We start from the raw sequence: 25,315 nt of genomic DNA, 5'->3' as shown, positions 1-25,315 counted from the left end.
TGTTTTGAAATTTTACTCTGTGATGATGATGAGCTATTTAGTCATTGTGAGGTGTTAAATGGAAAATTAATCTCTTCCTTCTGGTGGCTATTTATCAGAGTGAAGCAATTGCAGTAAAAAACAAAACAGGAATACGTGGCCGAAATAGTTTTTGTTATCTTACTGACAATTTTTCTGTTTGGTATTCTTTTCACATTCTCCAGCTATGGAATTTTAAAAGGCTGTATTCACATCCAACAGTGACCATAAAATAATATCTTGTTTATATCATCAACAATTTACATGTGCCAAAGAACAAAGAAAGTGATAAATGTGAATATATTACAAATGCAAGATGAATCCGGATTTCAGTTGCTTTGGGTTACAGTGTAAATGCTGAAAAATGTTTCAGCTTTACAACAATTGCTGAAAATTTGTCTTCTGCATAACCATTCTAGACTATGACTGTCCTTTACAGCTAAGGGACTTTAAAAGTTTGTTCAGGTTTTTCAGACATTAGCATACTGGATCTGTTTGTCTCACCCTAGTTTATATATTTGACTCAGAAAGAGAAAGATAATAAACACATTCCACACAGTTCCCCATATACTGAATAATGTTGCCAGCTGGTTTATGCTCCAAGGAACAAACTCAAAGAAATAGATAAACCTGTCCTTTTGAAGGGCTGTGAGATAGCTGCAATGGTCCAGAACTTTCATATAGATGAATAGCACTTGCATCTATGCAGCCTGTTGAATACACAGTACTGAAGTGTTTCAGTGTAATTATATTTGAGCAAATCTTTTTGATTAGCTTAATAGGAAAATGGGAAGAAACACTGCTTACCTGGGCACTCACAGCCTCCACCTTTGGCTCTGTTCGCCACAGCTGCTGCGTAGGATCGTGCGTCTAAGATCAAAAGCTTCTGAGGCTGTATTGCCAAACTCTCTGCTCCCGAAGCATTAGAGATGGAGGAATCTGGGGAAAAGAATATGCAACTGAAGGGATACTTCTGACATCAGTTACAACAATGATACACTCAAGCCCCACAGCTTATATGCAACGTGCACACAGAAATCAGAGAATGCCTCATTAAATAAAAGGGATTGAATCTGTTACAGTACGTAGAGGAGATTAAGCTTTTTCCAAAAGCTCTGCCTTTTACAGAAAAAGGACTGTTACAAACTTACCAAATTCCACATCAGAGAGGTCTCCTCCATTGGAGAAATCTCTGGAACAATTTCCATTCATTAGTTTGTTACTGTTGGACCTCGAATCTGAGGCACAGGCTTTGGCTACCGACTGGACAAGGTGCTCGTCATCTGCATTCCTCCAGCCCCACCAACTGACCTCGGGTTGTCCACAGCGGGAAATAACTGCTCCATTGCTCTGGTGCCTGAAAAGGCAAAGAGCAAAAAGAACAGCAGTGCATAACTTGAAAGATCAGGATGGAAAACACGGAGGGTGTGAGAAATTAAATGGTTCGCTCCGGTACGTTAATTCTACAGTTCAGCAGCTATCCCCAGCCTGGGATTCAGCAGCAATGCATGCCACGCGCTTCCCTCCAGGACACTGGCTGTCACTGAAAGGTAAAAGCCGAAGCTGAGGTCAGTAAGAGAGAACAGAGCATCTTCATGCTTACCAAGGCTGCCTGTCGGCCAGTAAAAGCTGGGGAGCATTTCAGCACAGCAGATGCTGTAAAGGAGTGTTCAACACCTGCTGGCCAGTCAGGTCTGCTGCTATGGTATAGCAGACTAAATACGAAAGTTCAGCTTAACCCATGCTAATTTTAAAGCTAGAAGAAAGGAGTAAAAACACAGATTCACTTTTTGATGAGTTTGTTTTGAAATCGAACCATACCGTTAATTACATCTGTGAGGAATGTCACTATGATTTTGGTACGAAGTACTGGCAGAATTTGGCAAGCCTTCCGTCCGATGATGTGTAACACTAAGTCAGAACCTTACCCTCGTACACTGATAGCATCCCTTGCCAAGTATCACCTGTGAATCCTGGAAGGTGGTCCTTGAACACTTTGCAGAACCGTATCTAGAAGGCACCGTATTTTAGGCATTTCTTCACTAGTTTAAAAGAAAAGAGCCAGTTTCTCAGGATGCCGAACATCCGCAGTTTAACTCATTCTGAATTTTCCTATTAGTGTCTGTTGGAAAGGAATGGTCTTCTATCCTCACCAGTGGGGAAAAAAGCTGAATAATTTTGGAAAAAAAAAATTAAAAAAATAAAAAGATTTAAAAAACAAAAGAGCCCTTGAGATTTCACCCCCCCTAAGCTCCTCAGCCCTGCCTTCCACCCTTCAGCTTCTTCTCTCGAGGTTGCTGTGTGTGGTGTTTTCTCCAGTCCTCTTCTGGCCCTCTGTGGGCAGTGTTTCATCTGCTGCCTCTCCAACACCAATCATAACCAGCAGAAGAGCACCAAGGAGCTGCTGAAGAGCACCAGTAGCACTCCATTCCTACACATAAGCGCCGGTGTGGTGCCAGGCTGGTAAATAAAGGCCACAAGCATGTAAACTTTTCTACAGACACCTAAGTAGCTATGAAAAGGGAGAAATTGCGTAACAGAATATTTTTCTTCTCAAATGGGATATAAGTTCTAAGCACTCTATACACTGATAAAACTTCAGAGGATTGTGAAATGGACAACAGACACGAGTTTATCAATTTAAAAATGCCAATGAGACTTGAACATAACTATCTTCTTCTGGAGAACGACAAAAAAAATCAGAAGAGTTTTTTTTTTTTTTCTTTAATTTGGCCTACTTCCTGTACTACACATAAAGAACAGACCTGAAATAGAATCATAGAATCACTAAGGTTAGAAAAGACCTCCAACATCATCTGGTCCAACTATCCCCCTTCCACCCATGTCACCCACAAAACCATGTCCTTAAGTACCAGAGCCTTTCCTTAAAATAACGGAAGAGTATCCAACCACTGCAAACATGCTCTGAAAAACAGATTAAGAAACTCGCTCCTATAATCTCTGATTTTAAAAAAAAAAGAATACTGAAACCTTGTCACTTAATTCTCACTTACTGCCTCTGTGCTGACACATCGCACTGCTGCAGAACACAATTCCCCATTCACCGAAGTGCTTACAACGTTCTCTTTGACCTTCCCCAGTAACACCTTGAATCCAGAGGACCTCAGGCACGGCAAGAAAGGGAGCCCAGCCATCAGCATGAGGAGCTGTAGGCAGAGAGGCAAAGGAAAAGCAGAGACACGACTTCTCTCAGGCCGCTTGGTGAGTCAGTGGTGCTGAGGAGCGGGCCACCTAGAAAGTTCTGCTCCCTGCCTCACATCCCGTCTGAATTATCCTACTGCTCATCCCCACACTCTTATTTTCTGTTCGACCAACCTGCAGACACACAGCTTTAAACAAAGGTGCCTTTAGGCAGTGCCGCCCTTGCTCAGGAACCCCTCAGAAACACAACCTGCACATTCATAAAAGTACGTGCCAACTACCGTGCCTAAATGTTACTCCGTAGGAAAGGAAGATATTTTAAAGTTTTATTTCAGAGTGCAGGCGAGATGATTGTTCCAGCCTTACGTCAACCAGGAGTCATTTAATTGCACTGACAGTAAGGGTGAGCTGAACCTTTCAGCAAATTTAAACATTCACTTTGACAGTCCTGACCATGAAGAACGCACACACAAACCTGTAAGTCTTACCTTTTTCTCTCACCACTCCAGTAAATGTTTATGGCAGTGTCAGAAATTAGTTTAGAATTTGCTGCCAGCACTGTCAGACCCTGTCGTGTGCTCGGCAGAGCCACCTCTGCAGTGTCACTTTGGTGGCAGCTGCCTCCAGCTGTTCATCCAAAAGCAGCACTAACGGCAGGTTAAGGCTTGCCGCTGCAAAAACTCAGAAATATAAAATATTTCCTGATACTGTACTTTAAGTGTTTTTCATAGCTCTTTTGTATTGGTTTCATATAAAATTCCTTCACTGCGAGGAAGCAGCTGACACACGGCATTAACTGAACCAAAGGCAAAGCGATCTGAATGCCACGGCATTTACAAGAGGTGCCAGCCAGCTCCACGCAAAGGAAAATGTGTTTGTTGGAATGAATTGCCTCCCAGAGGCAGCTCTATTGATACAAAATTAGTTCAGCAAAATATACATGTCAATCACTGAAAGGCCACCCAGTTCCCTGCTATGCTGGCACAAACAACAAAGAAAACAAACCGTCACTGTACATGTAACACATCTATTCTGAACACCTAGGTAAGCTCATTTACTTTCCCATATGTTCTCCCAGATTTCATTGCTACCTACCTGCAGAATCATTTTCACGGGTTCATACACAGTTATATTTGCATCTCCAGCTTCTTGCCTCCCATTTATACCATGATTAATAACGAATCACTAGACAGAAGTCGAGTTCATTGATAGTTGTGAAGCCTTTATACGCCTAGGCAGATATCAGACAAATCTATTTACGGTAATGTTGGAGGTCTGAAGAATCACACTCATCCCGACTGAACTGGCCTCGGGAGCAAAAAATAGCAAATAGTTTAAGTGCAATTCTGACGTCCCTAGAGATGGATCTGAGTATAAGATGGTGTCATTCACATTTCAGTAACTATAAAAAAAGAATGAAAAGAAAATTAAACCAAACTCTGTACTGCAAACTTCCTAACCCTCTAGAGACAAAGCAACATGAAGCCCCTAGACAGTAAACTAGATAGTAAATCACTCATTGAATAACTACAAAGCTCATCATTACAAAGCATTGTAACTGTAGGATGTGCAGTACACCGCAGCATACGCTCAATCTCTCTGTTCAAGCAATCCCTTGAGTACAATAAATCCTGTAAGTTCTTACAACTGCAAGACAGAGAGCAGTAATAAAGGTTTGCAGAGCTCCCTGCATAGCATTACTTAACTACTAGTACTTGCAACCCAAAAAATTATTACTGCAATTCATTCTAATATAATCCAGCAAGTACGGTACACAGCAGATTTCTGTTTACCCTTGCTTCCTGCGCTGGCAGAAATGCTGCCTGGACGGGTAATAACCTTTGGTGTGAGAGAGCAAAAGGCATCCTCAACACTGTTCATTTTTAAGTAGGTTCTCATGAGTTTAGGATAACGTTTATATAATGCAGATGAAGTTCTCTATACAGTCTTTCCTCTGAATTCCAGAAGGCTTCTCCCTAACACTGATTTTCTGGGACTAAAACAGGTGAGCTACAAAAACTACGTTACAGGCCGGGTTCATCTGCCTAAATACGTGCCTAGGTTTTCAAAAATGGTAAGCACTGAGGAAAGCTGCAGAAGCTGGGTGTCAGATTTTTCTGGGAATCTGATCACAAAACAGGAGCAGCGATCCTAGGAGGATAGGACAATACTCTGTTGAGTATTTTTGAAGTTTGCCTCTGAATTCAGCCTGTGGATGCTGCCATAGCTTCTGAATGCTTTGCAAGAACAAAAAGGGTTTTGTAGCTAAGTGTCTCTCTCTCTCCTCTCTCTCTGTCCCAGCATTCAAAGAAATACCTGAGGCTAGTTATTGGACGCATTTAAAAAATTATTACTTTTTTCCCTGAGGTAAAGCTATAAGAGCCGATTCTTAAATGAGATCAATAAATAATGAAATCAATAGTCCCAAATTATCTTCAATGGATAAAAATGCTGAATGAGCTTTTGTCTGTTACTCCTCCAAAAGTAAGAAAAAAAGCTATTTTTATGGTCATATATATATATGTATATATAAAGAGAACTATACATGGATTTCCAATCATATGGATCATCAACCACTAGCCGATTTGGATTTTATTAGATGCAGAATGATGAACTGGATGTCTTGCAAATCTATTCCTAAATGTCAAGATAAAGGAAAAAGAATTTAAAAAGAGCAGATTTTCTCCCACTGCTTTTAAGATACAGATGAAATACGATGTGGTAATTGAACATATGTAGTCTCATCAGAACTGCAGAATATTAAATGCCAGGGATTAAACAATTTCAGTCAATGAGGTCTTTCAAACATTTAAATCATTACCCCATAAATCCCCTTGAATGGAAGCTTTACCCAAGAATGATACAAAAATTATGACTTTTTCTGCATAGTGATGAAGGGGGATGATGCTTCCTCATGTTAACTGTGTTAACTCTGCCCATTAATGTGACAACTGCATAAAAGGCACGAAGTAGCCTGAAATGCAGTGTTCAAAGCTGGATACAAAACCATATATAAATTACGCCATTTTCCTATATACATTTTTATATATATACAGACACATATATGTATTACCAAAATAATCAACTACCTTAAGTCTAAAAAATTCAGCATATGCTGGAAAGCATTTTTCCCTTCACAGAGCCTAGCAGAGGATGGGGGTAATTCCTGAACATTTAGAGACGATGCTAACTGCTTTATTATTTGGGAGAAAAAGAAGAAAAAGAAGGATGATTCAAAGACAATGGTCTGCTGCCACAAGCTGATTTCTTCTCCATGCATGGAGCGCTAACTCTATCATCCTAGGTAAACGATGCTTTATAGCCTACTCTTGTCTACTTGCTCCTCTGACCTGGGTCATGTGAATTTGTCAACTTTACTGATCTCTAAATTTAGCTTGTTACTCAGAGAACAGCTCTTGCTTTCTCTCTCTTTAGAACAAATGGATGACTGGGCAGACTTAATGGAATTATCAGTATTCATTATCTTTTTAATCCCTTTGTCATCTGATTTTTAAAGTGATTTTAAATGCTTATGGGAGGATAAGCACACCAGAAAAGTGGCCAAGGTATTAAAGACAGGTCCCAGAATATTTGAGAAACAATTCTGAAATCTATTTCTTAGTAAAGAAGCTGCCAAAAAATAGTATCTCAGAAAAGCAATTTTCTTATGAAGAGCTGGACTCACTCTAAGGAAAAGACTGCCTGATTAAAACTGTTTACAATATGCAGATGAAGCTAACACCTCTTGTAAATTGAGTTTTAGATCTCCCTTAAATCATCTTAGGATTCATCCTTGCTTATACTGCACAATCTGAGTATTGGTTTCTTTGTGCTTCTCTGTTGTGTGGTTCTTCCGTATGGCTAGGTGAGAAGTAGAGAAAGTGGCCAGAGTACCTAGCCAGAGATGCTACTTACCATTTTTTCGCTTCTGTTCATTTCTTCACCTTACATTTTTTCATTTTCATATTTTAAAAAATATAACAATCTTAACTCAGGTGCTGCCCTAAGAATGACTTGCAGGACATGCCAAGCTGAGCGCTCCCACAACACGTATTTGGAATTAGAAGATACAAACCGTTATTCACTGACTGACTGTGTAGCCAGTCTGTCTTACTTCACACATGGCTTGACAAGTGCCAAAGAGATTTAAATAGGTATAAAGCAATGTATGTACACAAGTAGCAAATGTAGAGACAAAGGCCCCAAACCACCAAGCCTAACACGTCATACTTTGCTGTCAGTTAAACACAAGCCTGAACTTTTTCTCATATGAGGGCTCCCTGTCATCCTTGTTTGCTACCTGAACCGTTAGGGTGCTTTGTATTTTGTTCCATGGTCCTGATCTCCTCCTCATCTGCACTGCGCCACTTCTGGGATCCTACTGGAGTGGAGCAGCAGGATCTGAGCCCGGAGAGAATCCCAGGGTGGATCAGTGAGCAGATCAGTTTGGTACCGCTCCAGAAAGAGGCACAGAGGAGACTGCACCAGGTTATGTTGCCTCTTCCCAAGTTCCCGAACTCCACCCTGCAAGGCCCTGGGCTTTCATGAAGCATCCCTCTGCCTCATGTTATACGTGCAAAAACACGTCAAGACGCAAAGTACTCTCGTTACTTTGAATACATTATTAATTTAAAATATCTATAACACTTTTGGTGAAGTCTGTCAGGCTTGGTGAGTGGACATCTGTGGCCCACAGGAGCCTCAACACCTTTCATGACAAGCCAAGATCCCCAGTTCCCCATTATTTCAGCTTTTATTTGCTGGAACACCTCAGGCGCAGACCGCTGAAGGCTGTTCCACCTGCTCACCTGTACACAACAGCAGGGATGCGCTTCCAGGACCGAAAGCTTGCCACACTCTCCAGCTCTTTATCCGTGATCCAGGCGGGAACTATGATTTCCTGTGGGTAGCTGCCACAGAGCCTGTGAGAGAAGTGGTGCAAAGGGTTGAATGCAGGAGATACAGAGCAGTTACACACCTTCTAGGCAACACAAACAAACAAACAAAAAAGCAGTAAAAGCAACCTGACAGTTGTTCATCTCAGCAAGCTATTTTGTTATAGCTCCTGTTTGATTGTATGTCAGTAAGCTTCTCCTTAGCATATATAAAAAGCACTATGAACAGTAAGGTACGTAAGTGCATTTCAGGATCAGAAAATTCATGTTTGTGTTTTCTTGGGGAATTTGTATATAGGTGATTTTTAACTCCATCAGCTGAAATCAACTGGACCACAGAAAAAGAAATTGCACATCTCTCCATGCTAAAGAATAAACCACTCAATTTCTGGGGCACAAAACATAGAAGAGCCACCTGGGCTACTGGATTCAAGACAAGGAACTTGTATAAAGCGTGAATAATTGTATTAGCTGATCAACCCTCCCTGAAGGCAGGAATCTGAGTGCACTGGCTTATGTTTGACTGGTTAACTGGAACTTTCTTCTACTAGATCCATCTCCTACTCCACGATTCAAGTAAGGAAGTCATGACTGCCAAAGAGAACAGGGCAAGCAGTCAGTAGTGACTGCAATATATTGCTGAATAATAAACTAGCTCATACCCAGGGCAAAAATGCAACAAAATGTACAGAATCACCCTATTGTACAGATAAACACAACCTCACATCTGGATTGAATGTCACAGTTCTGAGAGTGTGCAAAAATAGTTTTCCTTGCCTCACCAATTGGTCTGGGGGAAATGTTAAGAATAGGCCATAATGGCAAGGTTATAAATTCTAACAGAACTGAATTCTGAAATAATGAAATGTCCTCCATTTTGGCTGTTCTTCCTATGAAAAGAAAAAAAAGAAAAAGAAAAAAAAAAGGTCTTCTAGCAAAACCCAAGTAAAAAATGGGAAACGAGAATAACAAGAATTAACTTTGTGTGTTGCCAGTTCTAACTAGATCATCATTCCAGCCAGTAGACCACAATACTTTTTACAGTTCATTCAAAAATAAATACACTACTTGGAGAAAATCCTTAAAAACTTCGAAGAATATGTTAATACCTGTTCTATTTTACTAAAAAAAGAAACTATATTCTAACAACGAAGTTACAAGAAGTAGAAGCACTTAAAAAGAGATCACTGCACGAGGACGGACTTGAGCACGTGTCTAAGACTATTCACAAAAATCTATCAATCATGCTGAAAAAATAATATTTTCTCAAGTCCTGGCCACTAGAATGAAAGGAGTACGTTTATATCATTCTGCTTCCATATGACATTGAAGTTTTCTTTCTTTTTCTCTAGTATTAAATATGTAAGGAATAGCTCTTTTTTCTTCCCTCCATTTTTAGAGACAAGACAAATATTCTTCTTGTACTGCCACCAACTGCAAGTCATTATCCTCCAAAGACAATGCAATGAAACATGTTTCATTATGAAGTGTTACTGCTGCTTTTGCACTGAACTGCATCAGGGGTCAGGCAGTACGCTGTCCTACCAACCATGAATGGAGGAACACCTTTCCCTCACCCAGTAGACAGAGGGGATATTTATCTGTGCTCTCAGGATCAGAGAAAGTGTTTTACTCTTATTTTCAGGGTCTATGAGCTTGATTCATCCAAACCCACATTTTTTTCCCCCACAAGCCTTTGTCTTAAGCTAGAGAACAAGACATGTAAAATCTTTTTAAAATTTCGATGTAACTCTACTCTTTGCTGACTTCTTAAGGCTTCCCTTTCTTGCGTTAGAATGTTTATTCTCTAAGGAGTCTTTCAGGAAGCACATCGAAATCTGGTATTTCTAAGCCTACAAAATTTTAACAGCTAACAAAACATTAAATAATACTTTAAAAGCACATCTATGCTATAGAGTAGCAAAACAAAAAAAACAAAAAAAAACCACCCTCATAATTCTAGTTGTCCCTTATTATGAACTGCAGAACTTGGAAAAAGTTCCAGTAATCCGCTATAACAAAATTGGTGTTTTGAGAAGATATTTGGCTGTGAACCAGCAGCCCACATAACTTACTTGTACTTCTCGTTGATGTTGGAAATCCTCCAGGCATTGTTCATATCAAAACCCATCCTCTCCACTTCATTTTTAAACCTTGAAGTTACATGTTCTCCTGGGTATCAAAAGCAGACAGAAAAAATAAAGGTGAAATAAGAGAAATTTTGAGAATATTTCAAAACAGAGAAAGACATCGCTGCACTCATACTTACTAAAAACTGAAAAGAGGAAAGAAAAGTTCAAAACCAGTTTACGTCTCATAACCCTATTTGAAAATCAAGCAAGAGTACCACAGCTTGTACTGATGGCTCTCCCTGACCAGCTCTCCAATTTTTTCCCCCAAATGGCTGTCCTCTCTATATTCATATGCAAAAAACAACGCCGTAGACCAGAACCAACCATATCAGCAAAAACGAGAACAATTTAGATCCATCAGCAGCCTTAGTGGGAAAATGCTAGCAGGTTTTTTTTCTGAAATTCAGAATTTTCTATCAATGAGAAGAACGTGAAGCTCTGGTCTGACTGATACGTGAAGGAGTAGTATACAGAATATGGTCTGAAACTTGGGCAGTCCTCATTTAGCATGCAATGTCAGCCACAGGCTTCCTATATGACTGTAGGCAAGCCCTGTAATTCAGTCCGCATCTCAGTTTTCCATCTCTAAATTGGAGATTATTCCACCATGAGTCACCGTGGAGATACGAAGATCAAATGCATAAACAATTGTTAGACAAATATCAGTCACAAGGTTCAGTATATTAAAGGCAACAGAATGAGCTCCTTTTTTTTTTTTTCCTGGATGCTTTTGAAGAAGTACCAATGTATAGCTGAAAAAGATGCAATGACAATAAGGAAAAATTATTCTGACAGAGAGAGTATGGAGAATTAGAAAGTACTCCAAGTGTAACAGAGGAAAACTTGTACAAAATTTCCAGGTTCACAGTGCTGAGAAATGCAACAACTTTAATGAACTTTAATGAGCAACACTAGATAAAATCATCTGTAGGTCTGTCTGTTGCCTGTTTCTTTAAATTATTTTATTACTAAATCATGAGGCAAAGTACCAATCAATGGGGGGAAAATCTATTAAAAAAATAGTGCTTTAAGTATTACATCTTTCTGTTATATTTCAGACAACCCTTAGTGTCTTTAAATACATGAGATACACAGAGACATGTATCTCTAAGGATGTAAATGTACATGTCCAGCATTTTTGTGATATTACCAAACAATCAGAGATAAATATAGAGAAATAGGTAAACTAAGAGTAAAGATAATGGCTTAACTACAGGACTGTGAAATTAACCGTGAAAGAGAAGCCACAATGTTCTTCATTTCTACAAGATCTACAAGATCTACATTTTCTACAAGATCATACACTGAAAATGGTTCTCTGCAATTCAAGACACGCGTGTGCGATCTGCCTTAGGGAAGTGTAATAAGTTTGTTTTTCTTATGCTATTTTGAAGTTAAAGCAGGAGAAAGGCACCGTGCAAAGAGAGAGCATTCATTCTTCAAGGCTCGCGGTGGTGAACCGACGGACCTGCCTGACCATCTCCACTTTCTTTACATCGTGTCACTGGTAATACAGTTAAAAAAAAAAAAAAAAAAAAAAAGAAAGAAAGAAAAGACGAGACGGTTCTGCCTCCCGGGCTGTGACGTTGCAGAGGGTTAGTGTCAGTCACACAGAGGCGCTGTCGTTCTGCTTCCCCTTCCCTATCGCCAGGTCAATCAGACTGGAGCTTGCCAACATTTCCCCACTTCTCACGTGAGCTCTTATTCCCTGCATGAGCTTGAATTTATTACATTTTAGCCACCTAGACTTTATCATCCTGAAGTGTAGGAGCTACTTGAGTCCTTGCTTTGCAGCAGCTGTTTGGCAGCCCTCGGGGAGGACAGGCCTTTGACTTCTAAAGTGCAGAAGTGAACTGGGACACAGCACTCTGGCCAGGCGACAACCTCTGCCGTGCTCCTCTTTGCAACAACTTTTATGACTGTCCTTAAACGTTCTGTGGGAAGAGCAACGTGCCCTTGCAGTACTGAGGAGGGGCTTCACTCAGTGTCAGCCGCTGTTTGGAACAGTCACTAAAACTTGTAATACATGCTGAAGAAATTTTCTGGACAGCAGATGAGAATCCTAGAACTATCCCCAATCAGCAGTACTGCTGATGCACACTGCTGATGTGTTTTAGAGGAACACATGAAACCACACGAAAATGAAATACTACATTTGATTTCTCCCTTCCTCCCTCTAATTTTCAGCTACTCTGTACATCAAGAAATCCCAGATTCTCTCTGAGAAGTGAAACCCTAGCCTTAACATTTTGTCTGTTCTTCCCCAGATGGAGATATTTTACTTAAGAGGACGTTGAGCCAAGGTGAATAATCTTTAATTTCCTAAGCACGCCCAACCAACTCTCAAAATCAGAGAAAAAGCAAGCTATACATGTTGTGGACTTGTGATGATAAACACTGGTCATGGGAGCCACGGTGCTCATCTGCCATTACAGATATGGTTAACACTTTACAATTTTTTTCACAGAAGTTGGTATTTAGATTTTGAAGCAATTACTATTTGTGTCCATATCTATCAAACACTGTGCTGCTTTGATGTACAATAAATAAATAAATCCAATGTCTTCGATTAATTACATTCCCATAGATTCATTTTAACTATAACTTAACTCTTTACAGGAGGAAAGTATCTACCACCAGAAGTACCCCCCAGGGGAGAAAAAATTACTACATGTAAATTTCGTGGATACATCCCCAAGAACAAAAAGTTATTTGATAAAAATTAATCACAAAGTAAATGTTGCTTCATGTAACTCAGTGCTAGGCTGAATCCTGCCTGAAGACCCACAAGGAGACTTAGTAAACCATCTAAACTCCTGCTGTCTTCCAGTTAGCGAATTTACTTTGGAGGGGAAAGATAAGAATTTAAAATTCTGCTCTGAGGATTTTTCTTTTTCAGCAACTGCTAACAAAGTGTGTAAAGTGCAGGAACAGGAAGCAGAACCAAGCAACGCCTCCTCCCACTTGTGTGCTACCTGTTGACTGCTCTTCCTCAGGCTTCAAGGAAATTACAGTCTTTGCTAAACCGCACACCAGCTTCAGTAACAGGGGTAGAACCACATCGTCATTCCTCTGTTAACGAAACTCCTATAATTAGGGCACTTTTCTCAGGTACGTGGATTATGGATGCAGAGGGCCTCAGACTGGAGAGGGCCCAGAACACAGATTGCCTCAGATTCAAACAAATGCTATAACCACCAGCGTAGCAATTTTTAGTTTTTATTTACTTGTGGACTTCTCAAACTTTCCAGTGTGGATGATATTTCACTAAAAATAGGTCACTGTCTTGCAGTTGTGAACCTCAGAAACGGCTCAGAGGCGTCTTTCTCCTGCACCTCCTACTGCTGAACATCCACGCTGAAGACCACTGTTGTAGGCAATGACTATAAAAACATGGGCACAGTCCATACAAAACGTTTAGAACGAAAGTTGCTGCCCTGGTGAACAAAATGTTATTAGTATTATACATGACTGACTAAATTAGATCCACCACATTGATTTCCCCAGGCCATTCAGGGAGTGTTTTGCATAGCTTTTTGATCCCAAAGTAGCTGTGGTGGGAGCTAATCTCCCATTTGTTCAGACAGGACAAAATTCAGACTGTGCAGAGTCAGACATGTGAGACATTAAAGAACACCTTGCTGAAAATAAAGGTATACTATATAACCAAGGAAGAAGTGCAAGAACTAATGTAAAAAAAGTCCATATGAGAATTTTTCTCGTACAATTTAAACAGAAAAACTGAATTGTTCATAATTTTTTTTGAAAGTTCTGGATTTCAGCAACAAGCAGGCAGTTCCTATTCAAATCATGTGTGATGACCCTCAAAGTGCTTCCACGTACCTGGCCGACACAAGTCTCCATGCTGTTCCTTTTCACTAGCATACACCTCCATGCACCAAGCATGATAGGCAAATGAGAAAAGGTCTTCTATCTTTGAAGGAGGGCGGATGGCATTGTTCAGACGCTTCAGCCAATCTTGACACTGCTCAAAAGTAGAGAACTGACACCTGCCACAGAAAGCAACATTTATCTATTAATTGTCAGTAATGGGTGCCACATTATAAGGTCTGGCTGACTGCAAAAACCCCTGTGAAAGCTAAAAATTAGAATAACCATCTTATTGATAATTTAGTTCTACTTCTGTGTACATTCTAGTGGATAGTAAAAATGAAACCTTAGGGTATTAGTACAGAAATAAATACCTAAGGATTCAAATTAAACCGCAAGCATGCAAGCAATATTCTGTGACTTCAAATAAACCAACAGCATGCCTTACTAGTCATGGATGAGGAAGATGTTTATGGGTATGGGTAGTTTAAAATCATGGCAAGCATCCCTGAGCTCAGCGTGCAGCTTTCACACAAAACAGAACTGCGTTATGTCGCCTTGCTGAAGGTCGGTCCCAGATGGAAACTAACTCACAAAACCACCGCATACATTATAATCTATCACATTCCTGCAAGCAAGAATGCATTCCTCATCAAATCTAGACGAAAGATCCATCTGAATGATATACTTAATTTGAGAACAATGGGGACAAACGCCGGTATGTGAAATCTTACCTTATTCCCCTACCATACATGTTAAGATTCTCTTTCCTGGCCTTGATGGCAAGCAGAAAAAATGTTTTTGAATCTGAGCTTTGCCTAACATTACAAACTAACAACGAGCAAGAACATTCCCTGCACAGGAGAAAATAATCTTCAAAGCAGTATATTAAATGGCATTGGCTTGTCTTTTCAAAGAGGATTTCTGGCCCCTTTGGAATAAAGGGTGGAAATTAGTGCAGTGATTTATTTTTACTTTTCCCTGACAGATTTCTTCAAGATTTTATAGTTATAAAATATTCACCAAATATTTGCATTCAGCTCAGTCTGGTTTCAACTACATTCATCATTAATGACAGCATCTGTATTCTCTAAGGGCAGGATTTATTATCCCTACCTGTAAATATCTAAAAGTCAGGCAAGTGGAAGGAAGAAGACATGTGCAGCTCCTTATGAAACATATCTAAAATAGCTGCGAGGAAGTGCAGCCCGGAAGCTTTTATTTCTCATCACTGACTATAAAGTGAGCCTACACTACTAGCTCAGACTGGTTAATTGTCTATTAAGTGTCTGCAGTTAGACAAGATGCATCTCACCCTAGGTATCCCATTTTCTTTCTAAATTGTTTTGAAGTTGATATTAGTCATTTTCAACACTATCTTCATTTGAGCCCAATTATTCAAAACACAAACTGCTTTGTTCAGGAAACATAACGTGCACATGTTCCAGTTGGGGATCTTGAGCCCACACTTCATGATTTCCAGTGGTCATTTTCATCAAATCCTGTTTCTCAGAACAGCAATTTTGATCGGAAATTCACAAAGGAGGACATAAATACAACTAATTTGTATTCATTGTACAATTGAAGAGAATTAACAAATTAATGTAGATAGGAAGAGTGACTTTTTTAAATGTCAAGAGCTATAAGTTAAGAGCAAGTTAAATATTTAATTCAAATTAAACTAAATATTACTTCTAAAGTAAAATCAGACCTCATCAGAACACAGCAATTCAGGAAGCAGCTGGCCTGTTAAACATTCTGAGTGCTCAGATGTGACTGGGGCACATTTCATTATACAAAAGGTACTGCCAGCAAACATTTAATCAAAAAGAAGTGTTCCCTTCTTGTTAATTAAAGTTTATAGATCAAAATTAATTTATCCAGCAGAAAAGTAGGAAATAGTGAAGTTCACAGAACCCAGGGGCAGACACTGAAGAATGCCAAAGGACAGAAACATATTAACACTCCTTTCCACATGACAGCTACTTCGCTGTCCACCGAGGTGGGTTGCAGACCTGGCTTTACCTTATTCCCAGACTTTCTTTTTCCACAGGCTTCTTGTGTCTTAAGGATAGTCTCTGCACTCTGACAACAGCTAAAAACCCAAGGTGGCTGATGCTATCCTGTCTGAAGGTTTCAGGTAGAACTGCACAAACCCATACCTTAAACCCCAACCTTCAGCCCTAAATCTTAACACTTTTTTTCTAAGAAGCATGTGTTTCAGCTGTTTTATCTAGTTCTGTGTCTTATAACTAGTACTGCATTCATTGTAAATCAGGGAAAAAACAGTGAGACTAAGATTAACTTCCAAATAAAATGCATGCCATCTTAATCCCATCCTCTTTACAAAAATGGCCAGCTATGATACACAAAGACAGAAGAAAATCTTTTTGGGGAAAGAAAGTGCACAAAATATGAAAAAAAACACCACACGCTTCCTTAGAACGTCTCAGCTGTTCACAGCACGTGGAAGGCAAAGTCACAGCCCATTCAGCATTTGGCCTATTCATACCTTATAACCTTGCAGTCTTTGCAAGTCAAATGAAGTTGAAATATGTCACGGCACTCAACACTTTCTATAAGCTGCAATGGAACCTGCAATTAAAAAGATTATATGATTTAATTCCAAATGGCATTAACATTGTAATTTCTTGGCATATCTCCTAAGGACTATGTGGAGACAGAAAAGAGAGAGAAAAGCAACAAAAACTAAGTATAGCTACGTCAAAAGCTCTGAAGTATGGTACCACAGATCAGTAAAGTTTCTAGCTCCACTGCTATATAGCCCAAGAACCTTAAGGGATCCCATGAAAACACCTGAGATTACAGATTAAATCAGGGAGAGGGCTGCAGCACTGGTAACATATGCAATGGTAGAAAAAGCAGCAGAAACCCACAAGCTCCTCTCTCCTGGAAGCATCTTTCTCTTTTGTTGATCCAAATTTAGAGGTTTAGGAAATGTAATTTTAGCTATTGGTGTTGAAAACAAAACCCTATGTAAGATTTCCCCTTAACAGACTGCTGCAGATGCTTGTTATGTGGACATATTCCATCTCTCTTCTTTGGGGAAAATCATTAGCCCTGTGTAGATTAATTCCTGTGATCAAAGCAGCTGTATTTCGAGTAATAAAGCTGAATCATTCAGTTTTAAAGGTGTAGTTATACGCACTTCTAATGTTTTATGGCATATGTAACTGGCAGAAGCTTGATCAGGCAAAACATGTAAGCACATGCAAGTACCTTTAAAGATGAGAAGCAAGAGACCACACAATGAAAATATTAGTTTCATTAATATTTTGGACCGTTACCCGAGGCAGGCAAATGTACATTGTGGTCTGAAATGAATAAGAGTTAGTATTCAACTACCTCAGAAATAATTGCCTAAATTCCAAACACAGTTATAGAATTTAGCTAATATGCACAATAAACAGTGTAAAATTGTTTGAAATGTTTATTAGAGATTATACTGAACATTACACAAAGCAAGAAAAACTCTGCCACCGGGATCCCTCAGTACAACAAAGGCTATCAGATAAAACATTCAAATTCTCTTATCTTGTCATCAGTGGGGTACGATCCGGCAGTTTAAGTTCGGGCTTGGGGCTTACAAGATGGCTCTAAGACCCTGCTCTACCAGTGCCTTTCCACATGACTCTGGGCACAAGTCCTTGAAGATTACCTTCAGTCAAGGATCTGGGGTGTGGAGCCAAGACTGCTGCTTCTCAGGCATCACAACGCTTAAGAAGTACCCGATTTGAGTGGAATGATCAAAGGAAATGGAATTAAGAACAGCAGACGGGGGAAAGAGATGCCTCAGAAACAAGAACCACACGAAAACTCATTCTGAGCATGAAGATGCCTAGAGAGCTAACGGTAAACGCCGGGCCCAAGAGAACGGTCGTAATTCTGTCTCTTGGAGGCAGGCACACGGCTCGCGGCTGCACCTCAGCTATCCCTGCTCACCCAGAAGTCGGAGTCATCCTAAGAATGCTAAAGCCCAGGTAATTGCACAGAGCTTACAATCCCCAAAATACAACGGGCATGTACTGTCTCAATACCCGAGCTTAATCCTCACCCTCTGGTCAGCCCCCAGCCACGCAGCGGCGCAGGACTCTCCCCGAGCCGGAGGAAGCACTAACCCTCACCCCCACGGCCAGCTGGGCTGGACCGGGGAAGTTCTCCTCTGGTCCTCCTGTTGCAACCAGGCCAGTAAAGAACATCAAATTCAGGCACAAGGACACTAGATGAGATGGAGTCTGACTTGACAGCCCAGAAGTTAGGGTATTCAAGTAAAGCTGGGACTTGAATTCTGGTCCGTTTTCAGTCCCGTTACTGTTCTGAGATTGCCAACAGTCTGATATCAATTCCATGGCCAGCAACATGAGCAGGCAACCTCTCGGATGCTAAAACTGACTGCAGATCCATCCAGCTCTAGCAGAACAAGTGAGTGGTGAGAAGAGGTACGCTGAAGATGCTGATGGGCTTAGCCACTGATTTAACCAACTATTTAAATGCATTACAGACAAGCAGATCAGATGCACTGCTGTTGCTATAGCCTTTTTCTTTTAACCAGTAATTTCTTCCACTATTTCTCCTACTCGATTCTAGGCTGCAAGGCAGATAAAATTATTGTGATAGTTTTGTCTAATAATTTAAGGGACTGGACCAGACCTAGCACTAGAGAATCCTCCATTCTCTCTTCCCGGCTGGACAGCCCCACAAACACCGATAAATTATTTAAAACTACCATTGACTCACATCGCACCAACGCAGAAAGTAAGATACATTCCCACTAGTAAATGAGTTGAGGCTCTAGAGGGCATCATTTTTAAGTCAAATGCTCCTTCACCTGTTAATATCCTTTTTCTCCGAGCCCTCTGTTACTGCATTCCTTCCAACGCACTCTTCATTTAAGCGGTTCCTCACCTCGCAGTCTAGTTCCAGCTCCTCTTCCCCCATCTGCACCCTAACGACATTCTGACTATTCTTCTACTAATGCATTATTTTTAATTTCCTTCTTTCAAAGTCATTCTTTGTTCTGCTCTCTTCCAATCTGCCCTGCGCTCAGCAGCCACTCTTTTCTCCCTTTACAATCTACACACGGCTCCCCATCTATTTCCTTAAAATTTGCTGTGTCTTTCTTTAGGGCAACCTTCACATCAGTCTTGTAAATTTTCTTTTCCGGTCATAAAAATCTATCCTCTGATCCTCTTCAATTTTCAATCTCCTTCCTGTCCATTACTCTTACAACCCCATAAAACTCTGTAAAATTATCTGCCTCCGTCCTCCCATTTTTCCCACTAATAACCTCCCGGTTTCATTGTTCTGTTTTTCAGGCTGAATCACACCGCGAGGCAGACACCCAGCGCCGTTAGTTTGCTCCTGAAAGAGCCATCAATTCTATTTGCAGGCACTTCCCCATTTAACAGCGTCTATCTGAATAAAGCAGTGGAGAAGCAATCATTTTTGCTTTTTATAAGAATAAACATGCACTGTTATCAAAGGCCAACCATATCGCAGTTGAATATAATGCTCTTGCACTATGCCTCTTGACTGTCCCTTCTTAAAAAATATATATATATTTTTAAACAGCAACGTTTTACGACTCCATTTTTTACCTTTTTGGAATTATTTTTTCTTTTAATTTTTAATTGCTGGAGCTGTCATCTCGCTGCAGTGCAAGATACATTCAGAGAAATATACCTCTGTAGTTAGAAAATGAAAGGTTATGTTTAAACCTGCTGAAAGGACCCATTGCATGGCTCAGTCCTCGACCACGGTGCCAAGTGGCATGCCGTGGACCACGCTCAGGCCGTTTCATGGCACATTTACTCGTGAAGGATCTAATTTGCTCTCTACCCTGCACACCACGTGGCCTCAGACTACTGGATACCAGGTGGCACCCAGGGGTCATGAGCTGGAATTAGTACTTCCTTGTTGTTTTCCCAGTTCACAGCCAGAAATAATGTTAGGGTTCTGTTACATCCTGGTTACTTCAACAGCACGAGGCCAAGGCTATGTGCTGTACATCCTGAAGCATGGTGTAAGATGGAACATGGAGGTACTGAAGCGGCAAGGTCAGCTCAGAAGGCCTTAAAGGACTCCTGTAGATGGAGGGAGTCAAATCCTTCCAGGTGCAATCTGGTTCGTACAGCCTACAAGGAGTACCTGAAGCACATTTTGCTTTTAATTACACCTACGTTACATTCGGGTTTTGCCTTGCAGGTAATTATTTAGTCCCTTTCTCTGCTTTCAGGACCAACACACATGCAACGTGAACAGTCAGACAACCAGGACCTGGGGACAACACTAAGCTATTGCTCATCACAGATGACCCACAACTGTAATACTTATATAAGGCTGGGAAGAAACCAGATAAACCATTTTTCCACTAAAGGCCAAGGGAAAGCTCATGCTAAAACTCATTAGATCCTAAAGACTGAAAATCGTCCTCATCTTGCCAGTATGACTTTTTTTTTTTTCCTCCTGTGTCCAAAATCTGCTATTTGAAAGAGGCTACATTCAAACCCAGGGTTTCATGGAATACACTAACATTTTAATTCCCCCATAAATGCAATTAGCTTACACAGAGAAAAATGATTAGACAGAAATATCAGCTGCAAAGTTTGAAATTTTCTTAAGGAACGCCAATCAATAGAGATCAGCCTGGGAACCAAACTTGTTATGTGCACTGAGATATCACTGTTGAGTCTGCATTATAATCCCATGGATAAATACAAGGCAACACTTTTGAATGCCATAATCCCTCCAATTTATGCATGGTCTAAGGGATCTTTTGTTTTTGCATTTAAAACACCACGTCCCTATTACTACTCAGATCTAGGAAATTATCCATGGAAAGGACTTATGCGTACAACCCTTTTCTGCAGTGTTGCAAGGTGAGCATTATCAACATTTAAATGTATTTATTTTCAAGCACAGGTGCAGCAAGTGATCTAGCAACATTGTGCTACTTACTGAGGTTTCACAAGCATCGTTTGGACAGCCAGTCTATTGAATTGCAAACAAAAAGAGAACAGTGAGGTACAAAAACAAAGACTAGGAATCCATTTTTAACTGGATCCCATTTCTTTCATGCAGTTGTCCTTATTAAGGTACAAGTAGTTGGCGTGCATTCTGCTTTCCCCGGAGGTCCATTCCTACAGCTACGGCACAGGAATATTCCACCTCCTGCAAGAGGACGTGCCTGCCTCGACCAGCTGCACGCCCAGCCACTGGGAACAAACACTTTTCACAAGTACTCTAATACAGATGCTTGCTAACAATTTTCTTTCATATACACAAATACCTCTCTCTGCTGAGGTGGGAAGGCTGTTACTACATCCGGCCTTAGGATATTGATTTCTAGAAAAGTCACTGAAAATTAAGAAAAAACAAGTCTCTACAATTAGTAAAGACATTTACATTTTTTAAAAGGCCTTCTCAAAAGCAGCCAGGTGTTTTCTGAATAGGTCTAACGATATAAAAATAGAAAAGAATTGAGATGAACATGATCAAAAAGTAATCAGTGAAGATTTCATTTAGAAAATCACCATTTGATCAACAATAACCAAAGTGATTATTATTCCAAACTTCAGCAATTTAAATATCGTTTCTAATTACTACAAATACCTTTTTATCCTTACAAGTATTCCAAATCTTGTCTGCCTTGAATTCTAGTACTGGAGAGTTCACAGTAAGTTATTAGTGATGGTCAAATATGATTAGAGAAGAATAATCTGTATTCTACTCTACCTCCCACACTATCTAATTGAATCTTTCTCACTAATGATGACATACAAAGCAGGTCTAACAACCTCAGAGACATCAGACGGAGTTCTTACTCAGGCCTTACAAGGTCAGAACGCTGCACATCAAAGTCAGTGAAGCAACGCTAACATGGTAATATTGACAAAATTTTGTGCTTTCTTTCCTGAACTCAAACGAATAATATTTTATTTAAGAAAACATTAATTTTTGCTGCTGTTCATAAATATTAAATTGGCAATTCTTCAAAAATTATCCTCCAATAATCCTACGGACAGACACAACAGTAAGTGCAGTACATTCATTAGTGCCTTAGCTAATAAAGTAATTCACTCATTTCCTGGCATTCCCAAGGACAAACTCTTGATTTTTAGAATTACGCTTGTTTCTCATGTCTTGGCTCCTTGTTTATAAATATTCAGTCCTTTCCACTGTCACTTCTACTTGCCAGTTTCATACAACAGTAGGACTCTGAATTAAAAAATACATAAGCTAACAGTAAACACTATGGTAATAGTTTTATTGTAGCAGGCCTATTGGCAGAATTCAGCCTTAGAGTTCATGTCCATAACAAAGATAAGGACCCCTATAAAATGCACTCCTCATAATGAGTCTTCCCTTTGTTGCCAGCAGTACGGAGGGATGCATCTGGCTGGGCTGCAGTTGAGACATCCCAGCACCTGGCTGACCCTTGGCTCCCATCCCCATGTGCATGTACAGATTAACTTTCAAGTCCCAAATCGTAATCCAGGACTGACTATGGAATAAGAGGAGGAAAGTAAAGTTATGCTACCTCTGCATATACACATACGCCATCTCCTTTGTATGGTCAGCAGTGGAAGATAAGAGCCCTTAAATTTCCAATTAAATTATTGCCATCAGAAATTTCCTGCCATCGTTTTAAATAGTTGCCGTGTTCAGAAATAATATCTTTATTTGCTGAAAAAAATGCACCATCATGAATTCTAGTACTTTGCGTGTGCTTTTTATATTATGCTGTATGCAGATGTTCACTAGCCAGCAGCTATGCCTATTCAGCCCATTATGTTGACAACTCATGAACTAAAAGAGCACTTTATGTGATTAATGATAACAATGACAGGCACGCAGAAGTCTGTAGGTAATAGAGCCATATGATTAGAGACAACGTAAAACAGTGAAGATTTAGTTTTAAACAAACAGTAAACAATGTTTTTATAGAATTAATAATTCGGCTCTGGCACAAAACAATAAAAGAATAATTTAAATTTAAGACTGATGTGGCATCAAAAGTTAAAACAGCTACGTGCACAGAGATCTCACTGATGTTCCAGACCACTGTGCTGCATGTGTCTCAGTCAAGTATGTGACAGCACCTGACAATTCTTACGTTTTGTTGCCCTTGCTTTTGTCCGCTTTAGAACAACACGCATCAGTTTTGGTGTTTTACATTTAACTCACCACTTTACAGCTCAGGATTCATGACTGACACCTTGCAATTCTCCACAACTAGCCAGAGGCAGGACTTGACTTGAACTAAGGAGACTGGTGAAAAACCCATCACCATGGGGGAAAAAACATGCTTAGATTGTTTGGATCTGTTTTGCTGGTTTTATTATAAATATTTACAAAAATACTTCTGTGCCATGTATAATGTCCTAATGAATTCTATATAGCTCACAGCCGGTACTCTAACTAGTAAGACTGCCATATGCCAATTATACCACTGTAAGGGACTACACAATGCCCATTTAATTTATTTTTATATAAAATTTCTCTCTATGACCTTGAGTAGCTAATATGTTAACAATTTTTAAGAATGGATGTAAAGCTCTATGAAGAAATGCACAGGCATCTGACAAGGAGGTAAAATTCACAGATCTCTTACGTTGATAGCACCCAAACTGTTCACCTTCGGGCATCAAACTTCAATAGCTGAACTCTTCCAGATCCTCTTGGTGAAGGTTCTCTAAGCAAGCCATGAACCTAGCTTAGATGCTGCAAACAGCCCGTTGGAAGACCCTCGGCTTGTCTACTAACCATATACAGAGCTTAGGAGAACATCTGGCAGACTTAGCCAGTTACAGAGGGACCATAAAGTTGGTGTGAAGTATCCTTACCGAGCCTCATTTTCAGGGGTGCTGAGCCACCTTTTGATGTCTAAAACCACGTCTGTTCTCTATGAAAAACGCGACTTGAGCATCACCATGAGATTTCCTATTACCACTAACCTTAAAAGGCAGGATCACTGTACTGTTGCCTAATTCTTCTATTTGGATTGAATTCAAAATAGCTGTATTACTGTAGTAGCATGAATAACACTTACGTTCACAACAGACTCCTTGAATTTGATGTGAAGTCTGTAATTAGAAAGTGCAATGATGGCATCCTCTGCTCGTCCTACATACTCTGTACTCTCACCATGAAGTTCAATGAACGGGACCTTCAGAATGGCAAGAGAAATCTTTTAGAAAGCGTTTACCAAAACCACATACCTCCTATAAATACCTACTCAAGTACACAATAACAAAAGAACAAATTGAAATGCTGCTGAGAACTCAAACCGAGCTATTATTGCTAAGAAGGAATTGCAGCCTCTGTGTTATACAATTCCTCTTTTTCTCACAGTTTGCCTGAGTACAATGTGCTAGGTTAGTTAAAACAGTGAATTTTTATTAAAAAAATGAGCAAAACATCTTCACATTTTGGCAAGCAGTCTGACCTCCTGATTTATGCTTTTGCTCCTTACTTAATGGAATGTATGGAATTTCCATAATGTTATTAAATTCATCCTAAAGTGAATCATGCATAACCTTCTACATTGTTGGTCCCTTCACCAAGCAAGCTCAGACAACCAGCTTAGACTGGATACCTAACTGCTACACATTGGAAATCAGTTGGACAAATCATACATTTTGACTTGTATTTCTTGCTGCAAACAAGAAAATGCATGACACACTACTGTTTTATACGTTGGGAAGAAATTATGATTGCAGTCTTATTATGCTGCACCTAAAAACTGCAACTGTTTAAATAAAAACAAGATTTAAATCCAATTTAGCTGAGCTGAGTGAAACATTTCTAAGGGCTCAACTTGAAATTAACCTGGTTTTGCAACAACTTAGTTTAAATCAATTTAAAATATTTTCTATTAAAATGAAATAAACTACCTCTTCAGTTGATATAAGGATGTCTACATGATTAAATCACCTGAAATAAACTGATTTCAAAAGAAACTTTGAAAAAAAAAAAGAAAACAACAAAAAAATCAATTTTGTGTAACATAAGACTTCTGGCTTCTTTGTAACAAGGAGTAATGGTAGAACTTGAATAACAGTGTTAGGTGGGAGGTTTTTCGTTCGTTTATTGAAACATGAAGAGTTCCAAACTACGTAGTAAAAACCTTCCTAGTGTTGGTAGACAGGGATTATTACTAGGTTCTCAGTTCAGGAATAAGCACTTGAAATTACGACGTGGGTATATGGTTATATTTTTCAGACACTGAGGAAACTCCTGCAACATACTGCACAA

General features: G+C 39.8%; 1 protein-coding gene across 15 annotated transcripts in view; it reads right to left on the bottom strand.

The window, feature by feature from the left end:
• MTMR3 (myotubularin related protein 3) overlaps positions 1-25,315 on the bottom strand; it is a 91,907-nt gene that overhangs the window by 30,407 nt on the left and 36,185 nt on the right. For all 15 annotated transcript variants that reach the window (XM_083804084.1, XM_083804078.1, XM_083804083.1 and 12 more), the window contains 7 exons: positions 24,111-24,227; positions 16,551-16,633; positions 14,051-14,217; positions 10,151-10,247; positions 7,989-8,102; positions 1,170-1,375; positions 826-957 (listed from right to left, as the gene is read on the bottom strand). In XM_083804084.1, the coding sequence (XP_083660210.1) occupies positions 826-957; positions 1,170-1,375; positions 7,989-8,102; positions 10,151-10,247; positions 14,051-14,217; positions 16,551-16,633; positions 24,111-24,227 (916 nt within the window). The remainder of the gene's footprint in view (positions 1-825; positions 958-1,169; positions 1,376-7,988; positions 8,103-10,150; positions 10,248-14,050; positions 14,218-16,550; positions 16,634-24,110; positions 24,228-25,315) is intronic.

This window comes from Anser anser (genome assembly GCF_964211835.1).
Source record: "Anser anser genome assembly, chromosome: 18".
Classification (NCBI taxonomy): domain Eukaryota; kingdom Metazoa; phylum Chordata; class Aves; order Anseriformes; family Anatidae; genus Anser; species Anser anser.
The sequence above is the reverse complement of the archived record's forward strand: the minus strand, read 5'-3'. Positions and strand labels throughout refer to the sequence as shown.